This window comes from Kwoniella dejecticola, chromosome 3 (assembly GCF_000512565.2).
Source record: "Kwoniella dejecticola CBS 10117 chromosome 3, complete sequence".
NCBI lineage: Eukaryota > Fungi > Basidiomycota > Tremellomycetes > Tremellales > Cryptococcaceae > Kwoniella > Kwoniella dejecticola.
Window position 1 is genome coordinate 2,246,401 of NC_089303.1, and position 19,211 is coordinate 2,265,611.

Sequence of the window (19,211 nt, forward strand, 5' to 3'; positions counted from 1 at the left end):
TGCTTTTGACTTTCCTTTTCATAAATCAGGCGTCCCTCTCGGACATGAGCAAAGACTCCCCGAGAGGGGTCGGTAGCATGTCGTCAAGATACAGAATAATAAATGTCGTTTTCGTTGTCCTTGTCAACGAATGAAAAGCCTGTGGAGTGATACATCGAGTCCTGCTCGGCGATGAGGTGGAAGACCTGGAACATGGAACTTGCTACTCAAAGGCGTTGTACTATATTCGGAGGCTATTTCAATGCCCTCCTTTGTTGGTCTGGACCCCACTTCGTCTGGCTCCATGCCCCTGCCTGATTCTGGGTATGATCGCACCTTTCGGTATGGTGTGGGTCTGACGACAGCTCATTTCGGTGAAAGGCATCCATTTCGTCATTTTCATGATTCTGTCACGTCATTGTACACGGACCCAGGCAGACCCAGGCGTCCATCTGTCGTTGCTAGGAGACGACTATACAGTATGCGCAGTATAGATCCCACGAGGTCCACTTTTCTGCATCTGGAATAGGACATGAATGCTACGAGTATACAGAATCTGAATCTACCGTACGTCAGGTCAGATCAGACATTTCCCACCGCACGACGAATCATGGATGTGTGAAGCGTGAAGTGTCAAGCGCGAAGTGTTGACCTTCTCATCGATGGTGAGTCGAGGTACGTTGTCGTGAAGGAAAGAGATTACGATCTTTTCCTACAATGAGCGTGTATCAGCGTTGTACATCATGAACTTGTACTCATACAGATTTGAGACTGAGACTGAGACTGACCTATGAGTGCTTCCGGAAATGAGCCCGTCCGCTCGATATTTCTCTCGTTCCCGCCGACGACGACGTCGCGCATCCCTTCTCGCTTGCTTGACCTCGGGCGGATCTCTCTTCCTCGATAGGTATCTGACAAGATTCAGGAAATACGTGACTAGAAAGGACCACATCGTGCCTTGCCATAGCCTCTGCGAGTGGGGACTGACGACTACTCGAGGTTTGGGGGCCGCAATAGTCGTGGTCGTGGTCGTGGTAGTAGCCTTAGCCGTAAATATACTCGGGGCAGTCATCCCTGCTAGCGCTGAAGTCGTAGTGTGTTCATCCGCATCTGCATTGGCCGCCGAATTTGTCTGAGGGTAGTACTCAATCCGAAACCCAGGTTCAGGTACTCCTGGAGCACGCATTTTTTGGATGATCTGTACGAGCTCGGCCTCGGACAGATGCTCAATCTCTCTGGAAGCTGCATTTCGAATCTTAATAGCGCGGGATTGTGTGCAGGCAGTACCAAGTCGGAGTCAAATCATCAGCTGTGCTCCCGATTGGACAAAGACCAGATTCACGATAAGGAATACTGTAGAGGGCCTGAACTGGGGGGCAGGAAGATGGACGTGTAGATAAACAGTGTAGACATACCTCTTCTATGGTAGCCGAAACAAACTTCATCCCATCATCATGCCATGGCTCTTTGTCAGCCGGCACGTTGTGCATATCCCGGTCTTCATCACGCCGACTCCATTTACTGCAAATATGATCGAAAGCGGATAGGAGTCAATGCGAAGTTCGAAGTCCGGCGTTTACTGTACAGAATCGATACAATCGGCGGACTGGACTCACTATTCATGAATTTTGAGCTGGAGCACTAATGTCATCTCATGGCTTTTCAAGGTATGTAAGGTGTTGTTCGCCTGTGAATTCCATGTGAGGTCAGTGGCGAGAACGCAATTTCGCATGGTTGCAGTGGTCTTTTCGAAAAAGACGTACCTGTGCTCGCCTCAGGATATTTCGAGCTTGAGCAAAGTCATCTCTCCAAGCTCCATGATCGAAGAACGGCATATTGCAGTTTGAACTGTGTAAGTTATGTGTTTTTGCCAAAAGGTAGTGTTCAGGTGATATTCCAGCTGACGCTCGCATATCTCCAAGCGCAGAAAGAGGTTGACACGGGTTTACATACACATATTTGCGTTGGATACTTAGCTGGGGAGTACGCATGACAGACTGTGAATGGATGTCTACGACGCTTCCAAGGAGAAAACAAGGCTGTATGTATGTACTGTAGCTTTGTATAGACCATTGTAATCGTTGTGCACAGCATGAGAGGTTGACGACGCGCGCTGCAGGTGAGTGTGTAAGAATATCGTGCAGATCGGCGATAGGCTAACACCGACGCGCTGAGTAACCTGACTTCGGCTTTTCTGTCAAGGATCGTGGCACTCTTTGCCTACACCACGTTGTGCCGGGCTTTACCCTGAACTTTGGTTGTATGGTGGTAAGTTTTTGCTTCCACCATAGGATTCCATGCTCGTTGGTTGTTTGGTGATACTCCGCTCCGAATGCGAATGCCAATTTGAGGTTTTCCATCGATACCTCCTATTTGCTACCCCCTTCAACCTTCAAGCCTGTAAGTCCATCACCCACATACAATCATATAACGTTCCCGTCATCGTCCATCGCAGGGCCTTACTTACAGTTCATTATTAATAGGTAATACCGTCAAAATGGCTCCCTCCAACAAGGGTGAGTAGAGTTTTCATTAACGAAGAACAGGATAGGATAGGGTAGGATGGGATGGGCTGGGATGGTCTGTATATCGGTCTTGTCTGGTCTGGTCTGGTCTGGTATATTGTGGACCGTCAAGGAAATGTCAGAAGGGAAGCTTCTCAAGGATAACGAGCGAGTCGGATCGAGGGACTTTCAACCTTTCACTACCATCAACAATTCACGGTATCGATCGAGGTTCGGAGGAAGAAGGACATGGCTAGGACAGGATACGGATGAACAGCGGAATGCGAGTAATTAAAGAGATGTGTGGATGAGGCAGGGGCGGAGACGGAGACGAAGAAGGAAGAGAGGCATCTGAGAATCGGTGGTGAGAGGCATAGTGGACGATGGGGTCAAGGCTATCTGTCACAACGATCCTCAAGCATCAACCCACACACAATCAAGGTTTCGCGCCATCCACGAAGTTTCAACACCGACATGATCAGCAGACCAACTCGTTCCGCTACGCAGCAATCTTTGGTCACTGAACGTCGGCCTATCCGGATACATCGAAACTTATATCTACATTAGGAAACGACCAGTTCGGACTATAGTAGACCAGACCAGACCAGACCCGAATAGATAGAAGAGACCAGACCAACCTATCCCAGACCGTGCTCCATCCACCCATCCAGAAGAGGGCTTTCCCGTCTATCGATATACCGATTTGCTGACTGCTTGTGATTATTCGTAGCCGCTGCCAAACCCCAAGATGCCAAAGCCAAGTCGGCTAAGAAGGCCGCCCTCAAGGGTACTTCTTCAGGCTCTGTCCGAAAGGTCCGAACCTCCGTCTCGTTCCACAGACCCAAGACTTTGAGATTACCTCGAGCTCCTCGATACCCCCGAAAATCCATCCCCCACTTGCCCCGAATGGACCAATTCCGAACGATCCAACACCCGCTCAACACCGAGTCCGCCATGAAGAAGATCGAGGAGCACAACACCCTCGTCTTCATCGTTGACTTGAAGGCCAACAAGCGAAACATCAAGGACGCCGTCAAGAAGTTGTACGATGTTGACGCTGCCAAGGTTAACACCCTTATCCGGTGAGTCTGAGCTCTGACATTCGACATCTGTGATGATTGTGTTCATCATCTTCACTTCATTCTCTTCCCAACTCTCAATACCTCATACACCAATACAACGTACCACAAAGCACTTAGTCATCAACCTCTGCTGACAACAATGTGATCTGAACGCAGACCCGACGGTAAGAAGAAGGCCTACGTTCGATTGACCGCCGACTTCGACGCTCTCGAAGTTGCCAACAAGGTGAGTGCTAAACTTTTACATGCAACACAAAAGAATCGGAGAATTGAGCTGACTTTGTTTCCTGGGATTTCAGATCGGTTTCATCTAATCGATGAATTTGGCATCCTTCATATCACTACCAATTTACGAGACAAAATACAAGTAGATCGGTAGGGGTATGAGGGAAGGATCAAAGGAGAATGAGAGAGACAACCTTGGGCTTCAGGCTTAACGCTTTCTGTATTTTGGCGTCATGCATGGCTTACACGACTACGATGACGCCCATGTTTCTGTCTGCAATCGGGATCCTAGGCGTTGGCCGAGGGACGTTGGAGTTTGGAGGCCAAGCGGGTCAGCGGAATCAAGTATTGGTTGGACTGAGAGCTGATTGGTCTGGATCGTAATCGCAAATGCTGAGCACGAGAGCGAGTTTCAAATATCAGAGATGACCACTTTTCGCCAGCAATTTGACTGATATTATCAAATGACATGGCCTGGAGAACGATGAATTGCAAAGTTGACATGACATGACATGATACGACGGCAAAAAATGCCAAATAACGCTAATGCTTATGCTAGAATATTTATACAACAATAAATTATTTATACGTAAACTCTCTGAGGACCCAAAGACTGAAACAAGTCATGCTAAAACCGTGACTTTGATCGTCGCGTGTGACTGACACTGCAGTCTGGAGTATGTATCCTATTCCACCTCAGCCTTGAACTCGTACCATCTCTGACTGCTGACATCCCCCGATATCGGATCACCCTTCCCATCCAATCGTAAAATATCCCTTTCGACAAATGTCGTCTCTCCATTATCCTTCACTAAGATGATGGTTGACGTTCGGGTTCCATACCATTTCGGTTTATCGTCCGACTGCTTTACAGTGGTGACCGTATCAACTGATACACTGGGATTCTCCTCCTTTATCTTCACCTCATCATTCGGCTTCTGCTTACCGCCGGACGTACTTGGGGTGGAGACTCGCTGCGCAAGGGTAGGGGAGAGGTCTATAAGTGGGATAGTCGTCGACCATTTCGTATCTTCTGCAGTCTTAATCTCCTTGCTGTGCCTAATGACAAAAGGAACAGTCAGCACGGGTCACTCTCTGTTGCATAGAAGGAATGGATCACCGATGATGCAAATCCAAATCGAGAGTGTAGAGTAAGAGTAGACTCAAAACTCACGACAAAACCCCAAACAATCTCTCAATTAACGCCTTATCATCCTCCACATTCTCCTGCCATGCCTTCAAAGTATCTTCCATCTGTCGACTGCCATCTTGGACTTTCGGCCATGGTTCGTCTATTGGGGAGTTGCTGATTCCCATACACCCAGCATTTTTACTGAGATTCGAAGAGCCAGAAAGGTCATTTAGATCCTTCAGAGAGGGTGAAGGTCGATTAGTCAGATACCCGATATCCGCTTTCGGTCCTTTCAGAGAGAACAACAATAAGTTGAATCCTTCGTAGTCCCCCGAAGAGGGATAGAGCGATTCGAGGTAAGCTTGTAAGTCCGGTGCGTGCCCAGGAGGAGGGGAGAGGAATTGTTTGAGTAAGAGACCCCTCGAAGGTGGATTCGGGGATGCTTTGAGGGGTGGTGTGGGTGGTGTCAATCTGACGTTTGTGCTTTTTGTCGACAAAGTCAAATTCAGGATCAAGTGCAGACATAACAGTCATCAGCATCAGCACCGGTAGACATAGACCGCACTGCTTTCAAGAAGTCGAGAGCTGACAATGGGGCTGTGATGTTGAAGGCTAGCAGCGACTCACAGTATACCGACTCGCAGATCTTTGGTGATTCCCAACCATGTTCCACCATTGGCCGATCCCTTGTCGATGCCCGACAGAACCCATGTTTCTGGCTTCGACACATCACTCCCCTGAGAGAGGTCTGGGGAAGAGGCGAAATCGTGCCATTGAGCGGGCTCGGTTGGACGAGCTAAGAATTCATCTCGATTCGAAGCTAGAATGCTGCACGCAATTGTCAGCCAGAGATCAAATGAGCGATTGTGCGATGACTACAACGCAAAGGTAGTGTCGTTGAATGAAGTGTTAAGATCAGCGAAAATGAATGATAACTCACAGCTTGTAGCCGGGTTGCGACAGGGTGAAGAAAGCGATGCACATTCTTATGGTAGTAGAGTGGTTGAGCCAGTTCGGGATGGATCAGCCGAGTGACTAATATTCGCGCAAGGGCAAGTGAGAGTCAGAGCGATCAGACGATTGGCGCGAAGGTGACACTATATATAACCAGCGAGCGTAGGCTTATTGGAACGAAAAGTAGGTCATTGCGAACTCGTGTTCTCGTTCGAGTGAAGTCTTAGTGTGGAAGGTATTTTACCAGCTGTCCTTCGTCCGATGATCAAGGAGATTAGAAGCGGTGCGCCCGGTCCACACGCCGTAGCAAGTCAGATACGTTCGCCCGATCGTCCTGTCTTTCCCTCCTCGAAGTGCCTCGTTCGTCGGCGATCAACGAAGCCCTTCTTGAAGCTTACTCGAAGATGCACAAATTGCATGACTTTCAGAGGACATGACCCGATATAAGCGAGTCAAGAAGTCTAATGAAGCGGAGATGTCCGGATGGAGGTCAACTTGATTGGTAATAAATTCGGATTTCGTCATGCATTTCAGTCGTCTTTCCAGCTGCAGCTGCAACAAACAGGGGAGAGGAGAAAAAGCTACTACTGATCTCGTAAACATGCATGTTCAACGATAAATCAGATAGCTCACCTGCCTCCGCCCCTCACCGTGCCGATACTCTCGGAGATCAGATCTTTGGAGGCATCAAAACCAGAGCCAAAATCAGAGTCAAAATCAAAATCAACTCAGTTCAAATCGATTTCCAGGGGTGTGAAATTGGCTTTCTTATCGATATCGCTATTGCATGATCATCAGGAAACCACAACGCTCGAGTTCACCGCGGTCGACTCCGTTGTATAACATCTCTGATCACCTATCCACAGCAATAGGTTACGCCTTTTGATCGAAGTATCGCTGTCTCTCTTGATCAGGAAGACCAACTTCGACTCAATTCAACGGTAACTCGAAGACCATCTCATCCTCCAACTGATCTGCCCAACCTAGCAGAAGATTCTCTATCCCGCAAAATGGTTTCCTCGTCTCCTTCCTCAAGCGGGTCCAGCTTATATATATTCACCACCTCCCAAATCCCTCTACCGATCAAATACGCCCACCCGAGAAAACCAGTCCTCGTCGTCCCTCCTATCGTGCATCGATCGCTACATAACGCTCTGGACGGCGACACACCGTCCGTCTCGTACGCCGAGGGAGAATTGATCATACCTCATCCCGATGGATTGGTCAAACACGACTTACCGCCTTCTTCTTCGAGGTCCAACACCAATCCAAAATCCGATTCAGACTCGCAACCTTCTGCTCCGAGCGAAGGACAAATCAACGGCGAAGTAGACGGGACCGGTTTATCCGACGCTGCTTCGAATTACATCATCGATTCGGAGTTGACTATCAAACTTCACTTAGTCGGCGAAGCACCTTCTTCGTCATCACCCTCCTCTGCCTCAGGAGAGCAGGGGTACATAAGTTGGATCAAAGAGAGTTTGGGATTATTAGAGAAATACAAAGGACTGAGTAAAGATAAGATCGACACACTATTAATAGGGTTCAAGGGGATAGATTATCGAGGTGCCAAAACAGCAGCTTCAGAAATGTTCGGATGTGGTTCCGAAGGTCTGGAAACTCCAAATACACAATCGATACCCTCCGAACTGCGCCAGACGGCAATACGCACGCTCAGGCAAGTCAAGCACCAGGGAGATATATTGGGGGAACAGACTAAGTTGGGAAGTCTGTATTTCACGTTGGATCTTTTGAAAGAGCTAGGGCAAGGGGTGCAGGTGAATGCGCTGGATACGCCGGATTGCCATCATCTCCCGAAAGAGTATACGAGTTATGCGAGGGAGGCGGGTGTGCAGCTCTGGGCGGGTGGTGGAGGGGAAGGATCAGGTGAGTCTGAGTCCGCGTTGGCGCCGCCTTTGCTCTGAGCCCTGCTTGTCAAAGTGGAGAAGTAGAAAGAAAGCGGAATTAACTCGACTAGACTTGAGTTGAATTGAATTGAGCTGAACTGTCTTACATCATTAGACCCACTGCCCACCGCTCATTTGCATAACCTGCTCCAAGAGTTCTCTGGCAACTTGTCCGATCTGACAGACGGCGAAGTCAAGAGTCCCGCTCTTGGACAACCGATCGGAGTGAGGGCAGATGGATTGAAGTTCCAGGAGGATGCGGAGAAAGGAGTGGAAGTTAAATGGGTCTTGAGTGTGAGTGCGGGGAAGAACACCAAATTCAACTAGTCTGTATCCAATGCTGATAATGGGATTCTGGACATTAGTATACTCTGGTGTCCAAGACCAGGAATGTGGTCAAGGATAAAGGGTAAGCCAAACCGAATCCTCGTCTTTGTGCCTTACAGCTGTCGAAAAGCGAGCAACGGTACTGATCAAATCTGAACCTTATCCTTACTCTCTCGCTTGCAGGTATATCATAGCTGCGACCTTTATATGACGGACCGTACGGATCTTTACCGAGATAGGATGTGATCGCAATCTTGTTGATTCATAATAGGTTGCAGCGGGACCTCCGAGCTGTGGAAGTGATCGGGATGGTACAAGGATGAGTCTTGATTTGGATTAAAGCATTCGCGCCTATCCCTTTCTCGCAGATATTGTACAAGACTTGATCATCTCAAGGTTGTTCGACGGGCACACAAACACGGTATACAAATCATACACAATGCATTGTTCGGATCTAAAAATGCCCAGGACTATATCTATATCTATGTTTATATTATGCTTATGCTCAGCCCATATTCATGCCATCCCGCGAGTTTATTTTGCTGCTGCTGAAAATACTGTCGGTTATTTGAGCATCGTATGACTATTCTGCATCTAAGACAGCCCTTTCCCTCTCAAGCGAAGATAGGAAATCCACCATCTACAACGACACGATATGACAAAGTGCAGTATATCAGCGATCCGGCAAGTAGGGGGATAATCTGAAGGATGAGGGGATATTGATATCGAGATTGATGCGAAACTCACCGTCTGATGCCTTCTTTCCGCTTCAGCACGACCGAAATCAGTCTACATCGAGATCGACCAGAAAAAGAACGACAGATAAAGCGTCAGCTTGAATCTATCCATCTTTCAGTGAGACGCTGAGTATCGCGATATGATCAACGGACGAGATACAGGATTGTGTACTGACCTTCATCCGATCTTTTATTAATAACAACTTCTCCTCGAAATGCCCTTCAGCCGATTGTCCTTTCCCGTCCACTTTCGCTTTGACCGGATCTTTCTGCATCTCTCCTTCTTCTTTTCCTGCTCCATCAATCCCAGCTCCTGATCTTGATCCTAATCCAAGTCCAGATCCAGATTCTGGACCTTCCTCAAGCAATTTCCTATTAGCTTTACAGCTAAACGCAGCACATCGCATTATCCCTATACTGCCCACTGCATCTAATCGATCCGCATCTTGTACAGCATGTAATTCTCCACAAGTCGCTTGCCATATCCATTGGGTGGGTATCGCTTTCTGCAGCTTGATCTCGGCAGTATAGGATACGCTCGGGATGATCTTTAATATCATCCCGGCCTGTTCGGGGGCGAGGGACGGGTGGGTGAGGAAGGGTTGGAGGAGGGTAGATAAGGTTGGAGAGGTGGATGTACGGTATTTGTGATCTTTTCAATATCCGTATAACACGCAAAAAGTCAGCTTTGCTTTCAATCCGATTTCTCGACTCAAGTCAAAACCAGAACAGTGGAGACGGATATCAAACTTGTATTGAGCTAGCATGGTGATTCGAGATCGAGATCGAGATCGTCAAGGGAGCCACGAATCGTTTTTAAATCCAGGTGTGATTCGTGTTGATTCGACTCACCATCCAAATCATGAAACAACGCTGCGAGCTCAACGACGAGTAAATCAGGTATAGGGGTGAGGGTCTTGGCTATTCGTATCGCCATCTTACGGACTCTGTGTACTAAATGGCATGAAACGGTCAACAGTCAACATCAATTCGTCGTCTGTAGCACTACTGAGCACTTCGAGACAGGTAGCATGAAGTCCATCGCTTACCATGGTGCCAATCATGAGAGGGATCATACCTATCTCAATTATCAGAAGCAATCATCAGACATCAGTCCAGCCCAGCCCAGCCCGACTGGGTAAGGAGATGGTTGCGAAATTCGATGAGATATATAATGAATAATAAACTCACCCAGCCATATGATCCCTCACAAATCGCTCGGCACACTCAAGTAACTCCTGACGTCCTCTGTCTTCACTCGATTTCTCACCAATTATGGACATTCCGCCTGTATGAACACTGGGTCTTGCCGGAGCGCGCGATAGGTCTTTTGAGGTAGGGATAACATGCATCTACTACGTAGAGTAGAATGTAATCAGCATACTGTAGCGAAATCGCACTCGCACCAGCTAGCATGACGCGACTGATAATGAACTGGACCACGCGTGTGGAGGTCATCTCGAGTCAACTAATGTCCGTGGCACAAGCGCGCGCGGTCCACTATACAGTATCAAAGGATCTCGCCACTCGACATTGAGTGAGCCAATCCTCGAGAGATTAGCCTCATAGACTCCTCCTATACGGGTAACGCACTGACTTTAGAAGAGAGGCGCTCAGATCCTTTCATGTACGTGACCGATGAGATGTTCTTCTTCCAAGTGCGAGTTAAGTCAAGCCCCACCACGAGCATGGACGCATGGGATGCAGCGCCTCAAGGTGGAAATCCTTTATCTTCAACCTTCTGTCTCAACACTTCCTAATAGGATGTACGTCATGAGCCAGCGAGTACTTACTGTCCTGTCCTGCATCCCGCGGTTCGCTGGTCATGCTCTTTGTGGAATATGACGATATAAGAAGGCTTCATTCAGTGATATGAAAGGAGGATGTCCGAGTATATCATACACTGGCATCACAACGATGACACCCAGTATCTATATAGACTCACCATAAGTAGCTCGACAGCCTCTTGGAATGAATCTCATAGATATCCGCTCCCTCGTATACTACAACATTCTCAGCCTACTATACTATACATTGTTCTCCACTGAGCTTGATCACGTCCTACGCGAAACACCGAGATGGGCTTAGCACAATCTCACCCTCGACATAATTACGATGGTCCCTTGTTTGGTGGACATTATCCCGGTGATTTCTCAATTAGGGTGAGTGGCGCATACTTTGACGAAACACTGCATTGCGCTGCACTCCGCAATAATGTACTTAGCCGTACTGTTTTTCCCATCGTATCTTGAATGAAACTTCGATCAGGATTCGCTATCCAGATCGCACCATACTAGTATTCCGCCCACTAACCGCCTCAAGGATCATAACCATGGCCCTATACTTATATACTGATACAGTATACTGACACGTCTAACCCGCATATCCTGACCCAGCGCAACAAACCTCCTAATGTCAATAAAGATCTCCCACCTCCACCTAAATCCGTGCGATTCGGGAACGATCCACCGTGAGTCGAGGAGCACCGTTAATCATCGCTCAGAATGTCTACAGTACACACATAATGTAATGATGAAGCATCATACCTTGAAACGAGCCTTACCCATCGCATACCCATACCACATTGCAATACAGCTGACATGGCTCGAATGTTCTGTAATCCAAACAGAGCCTGGGAGTTCTATCAACACAGACCACCAGATGAGAACCTAGTCAACACACGATACCTCCAATACACGCCTTCGGTTGGAAGTGGGAACGGGAGTGGGAGTGGCGGAATTGGGACTCCGCCGCCTGCTTATGGGACATGGGATGAGAAGGGCTTTACGATTCAAAACCAGTGACAAGAAGGAGAGTCTTGAAGTCGTCATACAATATACTATGACCTGCTATTTAGGTGGTAGATACGGTTCGCTATCTCACCGCATCGTTCTCGATATCTGTACCAGTGTGGTGCTTGGAGTTTGCCATTTGCCAGTTGCCCGCTCATTGCCTCACAATACAAGAGTGCCCTTTCACTTTAGAAAGCGTGGCGCAGAATACTTCGTGCGTTTATAATGTACTTCATTTGTTCTGTACTGGTACCGAGATCATTATATACATGTCAGAAATGCGAATATATCTCCAGTACCCTGTTCTGTACGACTTTACAGTATAACGCAGTCCGAATAATGAGAAAATGCTCGATCCCCATACTCTACAACAACTTCCCCACCCTCTTTACTGCCACATCTGCGCCCATCATTCCAAAGGATCTAAAGTAGTTTCTGTGCATCCAGATCTGATGGGACCTGTAGACTACTCGGCTACAGTAGTCCATTTTAGCACGCCCCCTCAGATTCATGCTTCTTTCTTGCTTGACGACGGCATCCCCAGCTAACAGCATACATGTGGGATTCATGTATTTGCATAAAGGTTGATTTCCGCTCGGATTTCTAGGTTCTTGCGTTTTTAACTGTAAGATTGTGCGAAGCGTCTCTGCGTACTGCGAATGACACCCAATCTTCACTGCAGGCTGTCACCATGGAGCTTTCCGACAGACTGCACACTATCGAAGGAGGTCCAATCACCGCGAGACTACAGGCACTCTCCCTCCGCCTTTCACTTCTCATCACCAACCAGCAAACCATCGTCCTGATTCTGCCGTTCCTGATTATTTACACTGTAAAATGGGTGATGCGATACCTTGAAGTGCGCAGAGTGAGTCAGCCGACATGCACCGAGAAATTAGATATTTCGATGTTTCGATAAAAGCTGATACAGTAGGGTATTCATAGCAAGCGAAAGGCTTACCTACCATATCGAGCTTCATCGAATTCTTCGAATCGTCCTACCGACAGAAATTGCCTCATATACCCTTTGTTGTGCCCGTCAGGGACTATACGATCGATCGACCATGGCAAAGTGAGCTATCTTCATCTTATCAATCATCAGGCATCTCCATCTGTCGCCTGATTGCACAGAACGGTATGCCTAAAAGCTGGCCACCAATAACGATATGATGTTGATGTTGATACTGATACTGAAATTGGCTTCTTGGCTTTCATTCATCTTGCTTTCGAAGAATACGAGAAATCCGGGTGCGATATGATCGCCAATCCCCAACTATCTAATCTTACGCCGTCTACTCCACCTCCAATGCCCACGCAGCAGTTCTCCTGTCGAACAAGGCGGGGTTGTTTGATAAGCCGGTAAAGATGTTCAGGTATGTAGCGATCAATATCTTCGGATTACAGATTGTGAGCACGAGGAACGGAGACGAGCATAGGAGACATAAAAAGATTGTGAAGCCGTGCTTCAATGAGAGTATTATGCAGTCAGGATGGGATAAAGTGCGGGATGCGTTTGGGGTGATGAAGCTCGAAGAAGGGCTGGCTACCTCTGGAGGAGGGGATGTGAGGGATTTAAAAGGATGTATGATCAAAGTGAGTCCGGTTCGATGGGTTTCAAGCACTCGTTGTAACCAGATCCACTGAGATCAGACACTTCGATGATCACACACGCAGCTCACGCTATACGTCTTCGGGCGATCGGGGTTCAATATTGATATTCCGTGGAATATACCTGAGAGCCAAGCGGGAGAAGAAAGTAGGTTGATAGATCTGAAGTATGCCGGGAGGGACTGTGGACTAAGTGCCAACTTGATTCTCCAATCGTTGTAGTGCATTTTGCCGAAGCGCTGCATGTACTTGAGAACAACATGATTCCAGAACTACTGATCCAACTCGTACGTTTCTCTTCTCCATCAAGTGTCTAGTACCCATGTCGTTGACTGAGAGAAAGACCTGACTCACCTACCTGTGGTCTAAAAAGTGGATCTTGCTGTGGTTTCCCGCTCGATCGTTGCGACGTTTAGGTCAAGCCCAGCAATCGTTCCTCGCGCACATCAAGGCTATGTACCGCTCGAAGCGACTCGAGTTGGAATCGAGGGGCGAGAGCGATGAGCTCGGTAATGAGTATCCGCCACCAAGGGATATATTGGGTTGCGCTGGTAGCTAGTCAGATGAGCAGTGAAGCCGAGGATCGCCTGGAACAGGGGGAGAAAGGTAGTCGAGTCGCTGGCTTGTTGGAACGTGAGATTATTGGGAATATCTGTGGGGTATTCCTGTGCGGGTTCCTACGCTGCAGATTCTTTTTGTGAGCTAACAAAATCTCTACTGCGGTGTGAAGGGATCTTCCTCGTGTAAGCGCTTTGTTGCACCTGATGAATTGACCAATGTGAATGCTGCTCACCTCATTTGTGGTTACATATATGCGATGGGCAATACTGTAGCGCGGGACACGAGACCACCGGTCATACCCTGACTTTCCTCCAGGCTTTTTTAGCGCTTCATCCTGAATGGCAAGAGAAATTGTATCAGGAGATCATCTCTGTATGTGGGGATGAACCTCTCAGTGAGTCATCATAGCGAGTCAGATTTAATGAAATGGATTTGATTTCTGACTTCGTTTTCGACTTGTAATAGGCTACAGACATATGAATCAGCTCAATCTGTGTTTAGCAGCATGCTACGAGACTATCCGCTTACGAGAAATAGTGATGACTCTCCCTAAGATCGCCACCAAGGACACACTTCTGCCTTATACGAGATGGGACGATCAAGGCAACGTTTCTCATCATCAGCATTTTGTGAAAAAGGGGAGTCACGTTATCATTGATTCTCCAGCTCTATCGCTCAATCCTTTCATTTGGGAAGATCCGAATACCTTCAACCCGGAGAGGTTCATTGACAACGGGAGAGTATCAAGTGCAATCGATGAATTTGCTGGATTTTCGTTGGGACAAAGACAATGTATTGGCAAGAGGTTTGCGGAGGTTGAAATGGTTTGTTATGTTTCGCACCTCATCGGGGAGTTCAAGATTTATCCCATCAGGGAGAGGGGAGAGAGTGATGAGGACCTGAGAGAGAGGTTGTTGAGAGGTAGGGAGGAGTTGACTTTGACTCCTGGACGGATTGGTATCAGATTGGAAATGCGATAGATGTAACAGGAGTTAGTCACACACGTGCACGTGAATGCGATAAGGATTGTTATCATTATGTAATGCAGATCGACTATGTGCCTGAACGATGAGCCTCGTATTTTAGCGAAAGAAGATGGATCAACCAACATCCTTTGATGCATTCGCACGACCCTCCTTCGTTCTCTTTCATCATAGAAACAGCACAGTCCAGAACACCGATCATAAGACTGCGCAGCTCCAGATCTCCATGTCTATTGATCTCGCTCCCGAGGAAACCCAGCAACGTGTTGTAACTATATCACGACCCTTTGACAACCCTTGATTCAATACCAATCTCCGACCAAGCGCAATCAGCAACGCGCAATGCCCAACATGCAGCGCGCCGTTTCGAAGATGCACTTGTATGCGTACAATGATGGACTTTTTCAATTAGGTTCTGTATGAATGTGCTCTTCGTCCAAAATGAAATCTCCTATCTTTTCTACATAACAGTCATAGACAGCGCCCCTCAAACCATCCATCAGTCGAAGTCAACATGGAACCCTCCACAGCGAATGATGCTGAACGAAAGACCATCTGGGGTAGACTAGGACATCATCTCAACTTCTTCAGGCTTCATGTTTTGATATTCACTTTCACACCCAGTGAGCACCTTCGTCTTCTACATCTATTATCTATTGAAGCTTATATACACTGACTCACTCTGCCTTTCGACCTTATTACATCGAATGCAGTCGTCTTCGCTTGCATTTTCTACGGTGCCAATGGGCATGCCTCCGGCAATGCAAATGGTACAGAGCTGGGCAGACATAAGGTCACTTTTCTGGATAGTCTGTTCGTATGCTTCTCAGCGATAACGTGAGTGTCCGTAACTGCTCGGAGCATGCCCTCTGGCTGAGCTGTTATATCAGCACATGCGGTCTTGTACCCATCAAGTGAGTCATCGTCTCACGTCGAATATATCCCGCGCCCATCCGAATCTGATTGATGCTGCGTAGCATATCGGCTCTGCACCCATTCCAATAAGTCCTGATTTTCATCCTGTTCATTATCGGCGATCCAACCTTCGTATCTCTCATCATGGTACTAGTTCGGAAACGATACTTCAGAACCCACTGCGAGCAGCTCCTACTCAATGACAGGCTACGGAGGACTCAGACCCTGCAACCAAGTGGGACAGCCAACGCCTTTGTTGGTTTCGTAGCGCGACACAATATGAAGGCGAAGCTCAAGAATATACAAGGGAAGATATCGGGTCCTATCAGTGCACATAAGATCGAAAGCTATATACCCGAGACGGAGGATCGACAGGGTATAACAGATAGTCCGACTCCTATGGCGGACGACGAAGAGGGTGTTTCAGAAAATGCAGGTCGCAGTGATGATAGTCAACCATCCACAGTTGGAAGGTCGACTACAGTTGTACCCACCAACCCCACATCTAGAGCTGTGACTCCAAAAGCTTTTACTAGCGCTTTGCCTTATCCGGATCCGAGCTCGCCAAATTCAGTCACTTTCAGCCATTCTCCAGTACAGACCGCCTACTCCGCAAGACAGAGGATACGACAACAGACTAGACAACATACTCTTGGTGTTCAACCTTCTCAGACACTCAATCTGGCTTCGCTGGACCACCCCGCTGCAGCTCGAACCGGTACTTTGGCGCCGTTGAACCGCATAAAATCAACACCGTCCCGTTATACGAACAAAGCCTTGAATGCCATGCACGAAGGCCACAAGAATACAGGTATGGGAGGATTCCCTACCCCCTTCGAGCTGGTCCGAGATCATCTTTTGCCTTCTGGGGCGAAACATAAATTAGGTAGACCAGTAAGGAAGTTGGAGCTGCTCACGAACTCGACATTTGATCAGGATGAAGAGAAACGCATATCGGCGGAGGAGAATGGAAGGGAAGAGAGCTGGACAGCAATGGTGGCTAAGTGGATGCCTGAGACTCTGTCGGGATTAGTGATTGGCAGGAACAGCCTGTTCTGGACGGAGGAGCTGGATGATGATGAGCTGGAACAGATAGGTGGGGTAGAGTACAAGGCTTTGAGGTTGTTGGGGTACTTGGTAGCCAGTGTGAGTTGTGTTGCATGATCCATGAGTCCTCACAAGCTGTTGGGCGTCGATATCAATGTCCATCCGCACATTTCGAATTTGCATGGGCTGATACCTTCTTGCTTTCTCCTTGATGTAGTACATGCTTATCTGTCAAATCATCCCGTTCGCGGTCATCTCGATATACCTCTCCAAAATACATAAATGGGATTCTGCGTTCCAAGCCACTCCCGGTATTCAAATTGGCACCGTGAATAAGATTTCGTATTCTCTATTCTTAAGTTCATCGGCTTTCAGCGGAGCAGGCATGAGGTGTGTCCCCATTGCTCTTCTTACTGCGAAGATGTAGCATAACACGCTGACCTTTGCCCTTGTGATGTCTGCTGCTGATTTCGTCTGTTCCTCTCCACACTATTCGCGGATACTATCTTTCCTTTGGCGTACTGTAGTCTCGTCGACCAGGGCTTGACTCCCTTCGCAAACTGTTATCTCATGGTATACTTTGTCATCTTCATCTTATTGGCTGGCAATCATGCCTTTCCGATTATTCTGAGGTTCACCATCTGGGTAGGGACGAAAATCACTAAGAAGGGCGAAAAGTTTGAGACTTTGCATTTTTTGCTGGATCGCCCGAGAAGGTAAGCCAGTTATTCTGGGCGCATTTCATCATGACCAGTCTCTTCAGATAAGTTCATAGACCAGCTAACATCGTCTATGAATGACTTGTGGCAGGTGTTTTCTGTATCTCTTCCCGAGCCATCAGACATGGTATCTCCTTTTCGTCATCCTAGCATTCATGTGAGTTTTCACCCATCGTGCCGACCATACAACCACACAATATGGCTGACATGTTAGTTTCAGGGTGGTCGAATTGTTCGGCTTTCTCGTACTCAATATCGGTCTGCCCATTTTGGAGTCCATCGGCGGATGGCAAAGATTTTCCGATGGTTTCCTGCAGTCCTTAAGCGTTAGGGCGAGCGGATTCGGGATAGTCGCTATCAGCAATATGGCGCCCTCGGTCTTATTCTTGTACGTGGTGAGTGCTGCCTTTCGAGATCACAAAATGCCAAAAAAATTGTCGACTGACAGTGATCGTTCTCAGATCCTGATGTACGTGGCTATATACCGTGAGTCCTCCGCACGTGTCTTGTAGAGCCCGTTTCATACGGCTAACAGCATGATTTAGCCATTGCTATGTCTGTTAGATCGACGAATGTATATGAAGAGAAAGGTAAGCTTTGACTACTCTTGATCGAGTCAAAATCATACACATGTGTCCATCATCCTGATCCCGCTGATCCTGCCCAACAGCCTTGGGGGTATATGAAGCTGAAGATCCAATTACTGCGAGCGACGATGAGCCAGAATTCAAAGGTAAAAGACATGAAGTGTTCTCGTGAGTCCTGGCTTCTAATGACATTAACCGAAATGATAGAAGGACACACCATCTGATGAAATCGCGCATACAGCAAATACCTCATGTGGCATATGCGTAAACAGCTCGCCTTCGACATCTGGCCTTTGACAGCTGCGATATTCTTGATATGTTGCTTTGAGCGAGGCAAATCGATGGATCCTGATAAGTGGGTTCGACTTATACTTGGACTTGCTTAGCTTCGCTTTGCCCTCTTTGTATTGCTTGTGCAAGACATAGTCAGATAAAATGCTGATTCGAAGCAACACGGCAATCCGATAGATACGACTGGTTCACTGCCTTCAGAATCCTGTTCGAATGCACCTCGGCATACTCCGTCATTGGCTTGAGTCTGGGTACGCCAAATAACAATTATTCGTTCGTTGGGGAATTTGGCTACGCTTCGAAGATCGTGGTGAGTCGCAAGCGTTTTCATTCATAATCATTTAGTTGGGGCTTCAGAATTTGGAGGAAAAGTGTTTCTCTTTTTCCCTTGGCCGATGGGCAGATTGATGGATACTGATATTTCGTTGCACACAGATCATGTTGGTCATGCTCCGAGGAAGACATAGGGGCTTACCAGTCGCGATTGATCGAGCTATTCTTTTGCCTAAGGAGTATTCGAGGATAGGTAAATCCCTTGATGCTGAAGAAGGGTATCAGGCAGGAACGGGTGAGAAACCGAAGGATCCTAATAACACCCCGGTCAGAGGTATGACTAGCCACGTGTAGGGGTGAACACGCACGCTTGTGAGTCTGCGTCAAGGTGGATTTCGGTAGATGTACATACGTACATACATACGAACAGCCGCCCGATACTTCGTGTCTGATTCCTTCCCAAGGAGTAATTTGTTATCATGCACCGTTATATGGGAATCGCCTCAAACGCCTACCTCGATCATCTAACGTTTTATCTAAATCACCGATCGTGCCTGTGTTTCGATATCTGCAGAAAGCTTAAATCTA

General features: G+C 47.6%; 9 protein-coding genes across 9 annotated transcripts; 6 read left to right on the plus strand and 3 right to left on the minus strand.

Moving 5' to 3' along the window:
* Nucleotides 1-678: 678 nt before the first annotated feature.
* I303_103198 (uncharacterized protein) lies at nucleotides 679-1,814 on the minus strand (the record flags this gene model as incomplete). The annotated part of the gene is made up of 5 exons (XM_018406545.1): nucleotides 679-691; nucleotides 768-1,234; nucleotides 1,395-1,500; nucleotides 1,596-1,666; nucleotides 1,743-1,814. The coding sequence occupies 5 exons, from the start codon at nucleotides 1,812-1,814 to the stop codon at nucleotides 679-681; spliced, it is 729 nt and encodes a 242-aa protein (XP_018265039.1).
* Nucleotides 1,815-2,476: 662 nt separating this feature from the next.
* I303_103199 (60S ribosomal protein uL23) lies at nucleotides 2,477-3,879 on the plus strand (the record flags this gene model as incomplete). Its single annotated transcript, XM_018406546.1, has 4 exons — nucleotides 2,477-2,495; nucleotides 3,214-3,565; nucleotides 3,722-3,791; nucleotides 3,865-3,879. The coding sequence occupies 4 exons, from the start codon at nucleotides 2,477-2,479 to the stop codon at nucleotides 3,877-3,879; spliced, it is 456 nt and encodes a 151-aa protein (XP_018265040.1).
* Nucleotides 3,880-4,476: 597 nt separating this feature from the next.
* On the minus strand, nucleotides 4,477-5,906 carry I303_103200 (uncharacterized protein; the record flags this gene model as incomplete). The annotated part of the gene is made up of 4 exons (XM_018406547.1): nucleotides 4,477-4,849; nucleotides 4,965-5,405; nucleotides 5,550-5,750; nucleotides 5,863-5,906. The coding sequence occupies 4 exons, from the start codon at nucleotides 5,904-5,906 to the stop codon at nucleotides 4,477-4,479; spliced, it is 1,059 nt and encodes a 352-aa protein (XP_018265041.1).
* A 980-nt stretch (nucleotides 5,907-6,886) lies between these two features.
* Nucleotides 6,887-8,321, plus strand: I303_103201 (uncharacterized protein; the record flags this gene model as incomplete). The annotated part of the gene is made up of 4 exons (XM_018406548.2): nucleotides 6,887-7,763; nucleotides 7,899-8,077; nucleotides 8,149-8,192; nucleotides 8,294-8,321. The coding sequence occupies 4 exons, from the start codon at nucleotides 6,887-6,889 to the stop codon at nucleotides 8,319-8,321; spliced, it is 1,128 nt and encodes a 375-aa protein (XP_018265042.2).
* Nucleotides 8,322-8,693: 372 nt separating this feature from the next.
* On the minus strand, nucleotides 8,694-10,199 carry I303_103202 (uncharacterized protein; the record flags this gene model as incomplete). Its single annotated transcript, XM_018406549.2, has 6 exons — nucleotides 8,694-8,750; nucleotides 8,858-8,899; nucleotides 9,024-9,499; nucleotides 9,700-9,801; nucleotides 9,897-9,925; nucleotides 10,039-10,199. The coding sequence occupies 6 exons, from the start codon at nucleotides 10,197-10,199 to the stop codon at nucleotides 8,694-8,696; spliced, it is 867 nt and encodes a 288-aa protein (XP_018265043.2).
* Nucleotides 10,200-10,925: 726 nt separating this feature from the next.
* On the plus strand, nucleotides 10,926-11,651 carry I303_103203 (uncharacterized protein; the record flags this gene model as incomplete). The annotated part of the gene is made up of 3 exons (XM_018406550.1): nucleotides 10,926-11,009; nucleotides 11,244-11,317; nucleotides 11,477-11,651. The coding sequence occupies 3 exons, from the start codon at nucleotides 10,926-10,928 to the stop codon at nucleotides 11,649-11,651; spliced, it is 333 nt and encodes a 110-aa protein (XP_018265044.1).
* Nucleotides 11,652-12,330: 679 nt separating this feature from the next.
* On the plus strand, nucleotides 12,331-14,788 carry I303_103204 (uncharacterized protein; the record flags this gene model as incomplete). Its single annotated transcript, XM_065968713.1, has 10 exons — nucleotides 12,331-12,507; nucleotides 12,585-12,711; nucleotides 12,872-12,887; nucleotides 13,013-13,232; nucleotides 13,314-13,395; nucleotides 13,470-13,534; nucleotides 13,621-13,756; nucleotides 13,803-13,914; nucleotides 14,081-14,202; nucleotides 14,274-14,788. 10 exons carry the CDS (start codon nucleotides 12,331-12,333, stop codon nucleotides 14,786-14,788), a joined length of 1,572 nt encoding a protein of 523 aa, XP_065824785.1.
* Nucleotides 14,789-15,305: 517 nt separating this feature from the next.
* Nucleotides 15,306-15,796, plus strand: I303_103205 (uncharacterized protein; the record flags this gene model as incomplete). The annotated part of the gene is made up of 4 exons (XM_018406553.1): nucleotides 15,306-15,414; nucleotides 15,505-15,628; nucleotides 15,682-15,705; nucleotides 15,769-15,796. 4 exons carry the CDS (start codon nucleotides 15,306-15,308, stop codon nucleotides 15,794-15,796), a joined length of 285 nt encoding a protein of 94 aa, XP_018265047.1.
* Nucleotides 15,797-15,850: 54 nt separating this feature from the next.
* On the plus strand, nucleotides 15,851-18,977 carry I303_103206 (uncharacterized protein; the record flags this gene model as incomplete). Its single annotated transcript, XM_018406554.1, has 11 exons — nucleotides 15,851-16,852; nucleotides 16,971-17,143; nucleotides 17,281-17,469; nucleotides 17,564-17,629; nucleotides 17,693-17,867; nucleotides 17,934-17,958; nucleotides 18,018-18,062; nucleotides 18,143-18,227; nucleotides 18,301-18,414; nucleotides 18,528-18,660; nucleotides 18,786-18,977. The coding sequence occupies 11 exons, from the start codon at nucleotides 15,851-15,853 to the stop codon at nucleotides 18,975-18,977; spliced, it is 2,199 nt and encodes a 732-aa protein (XP_018265048.1).
* Between the last annotated feature and the right edge of the window lie 234 nt (nucleotides 18,978-19,211).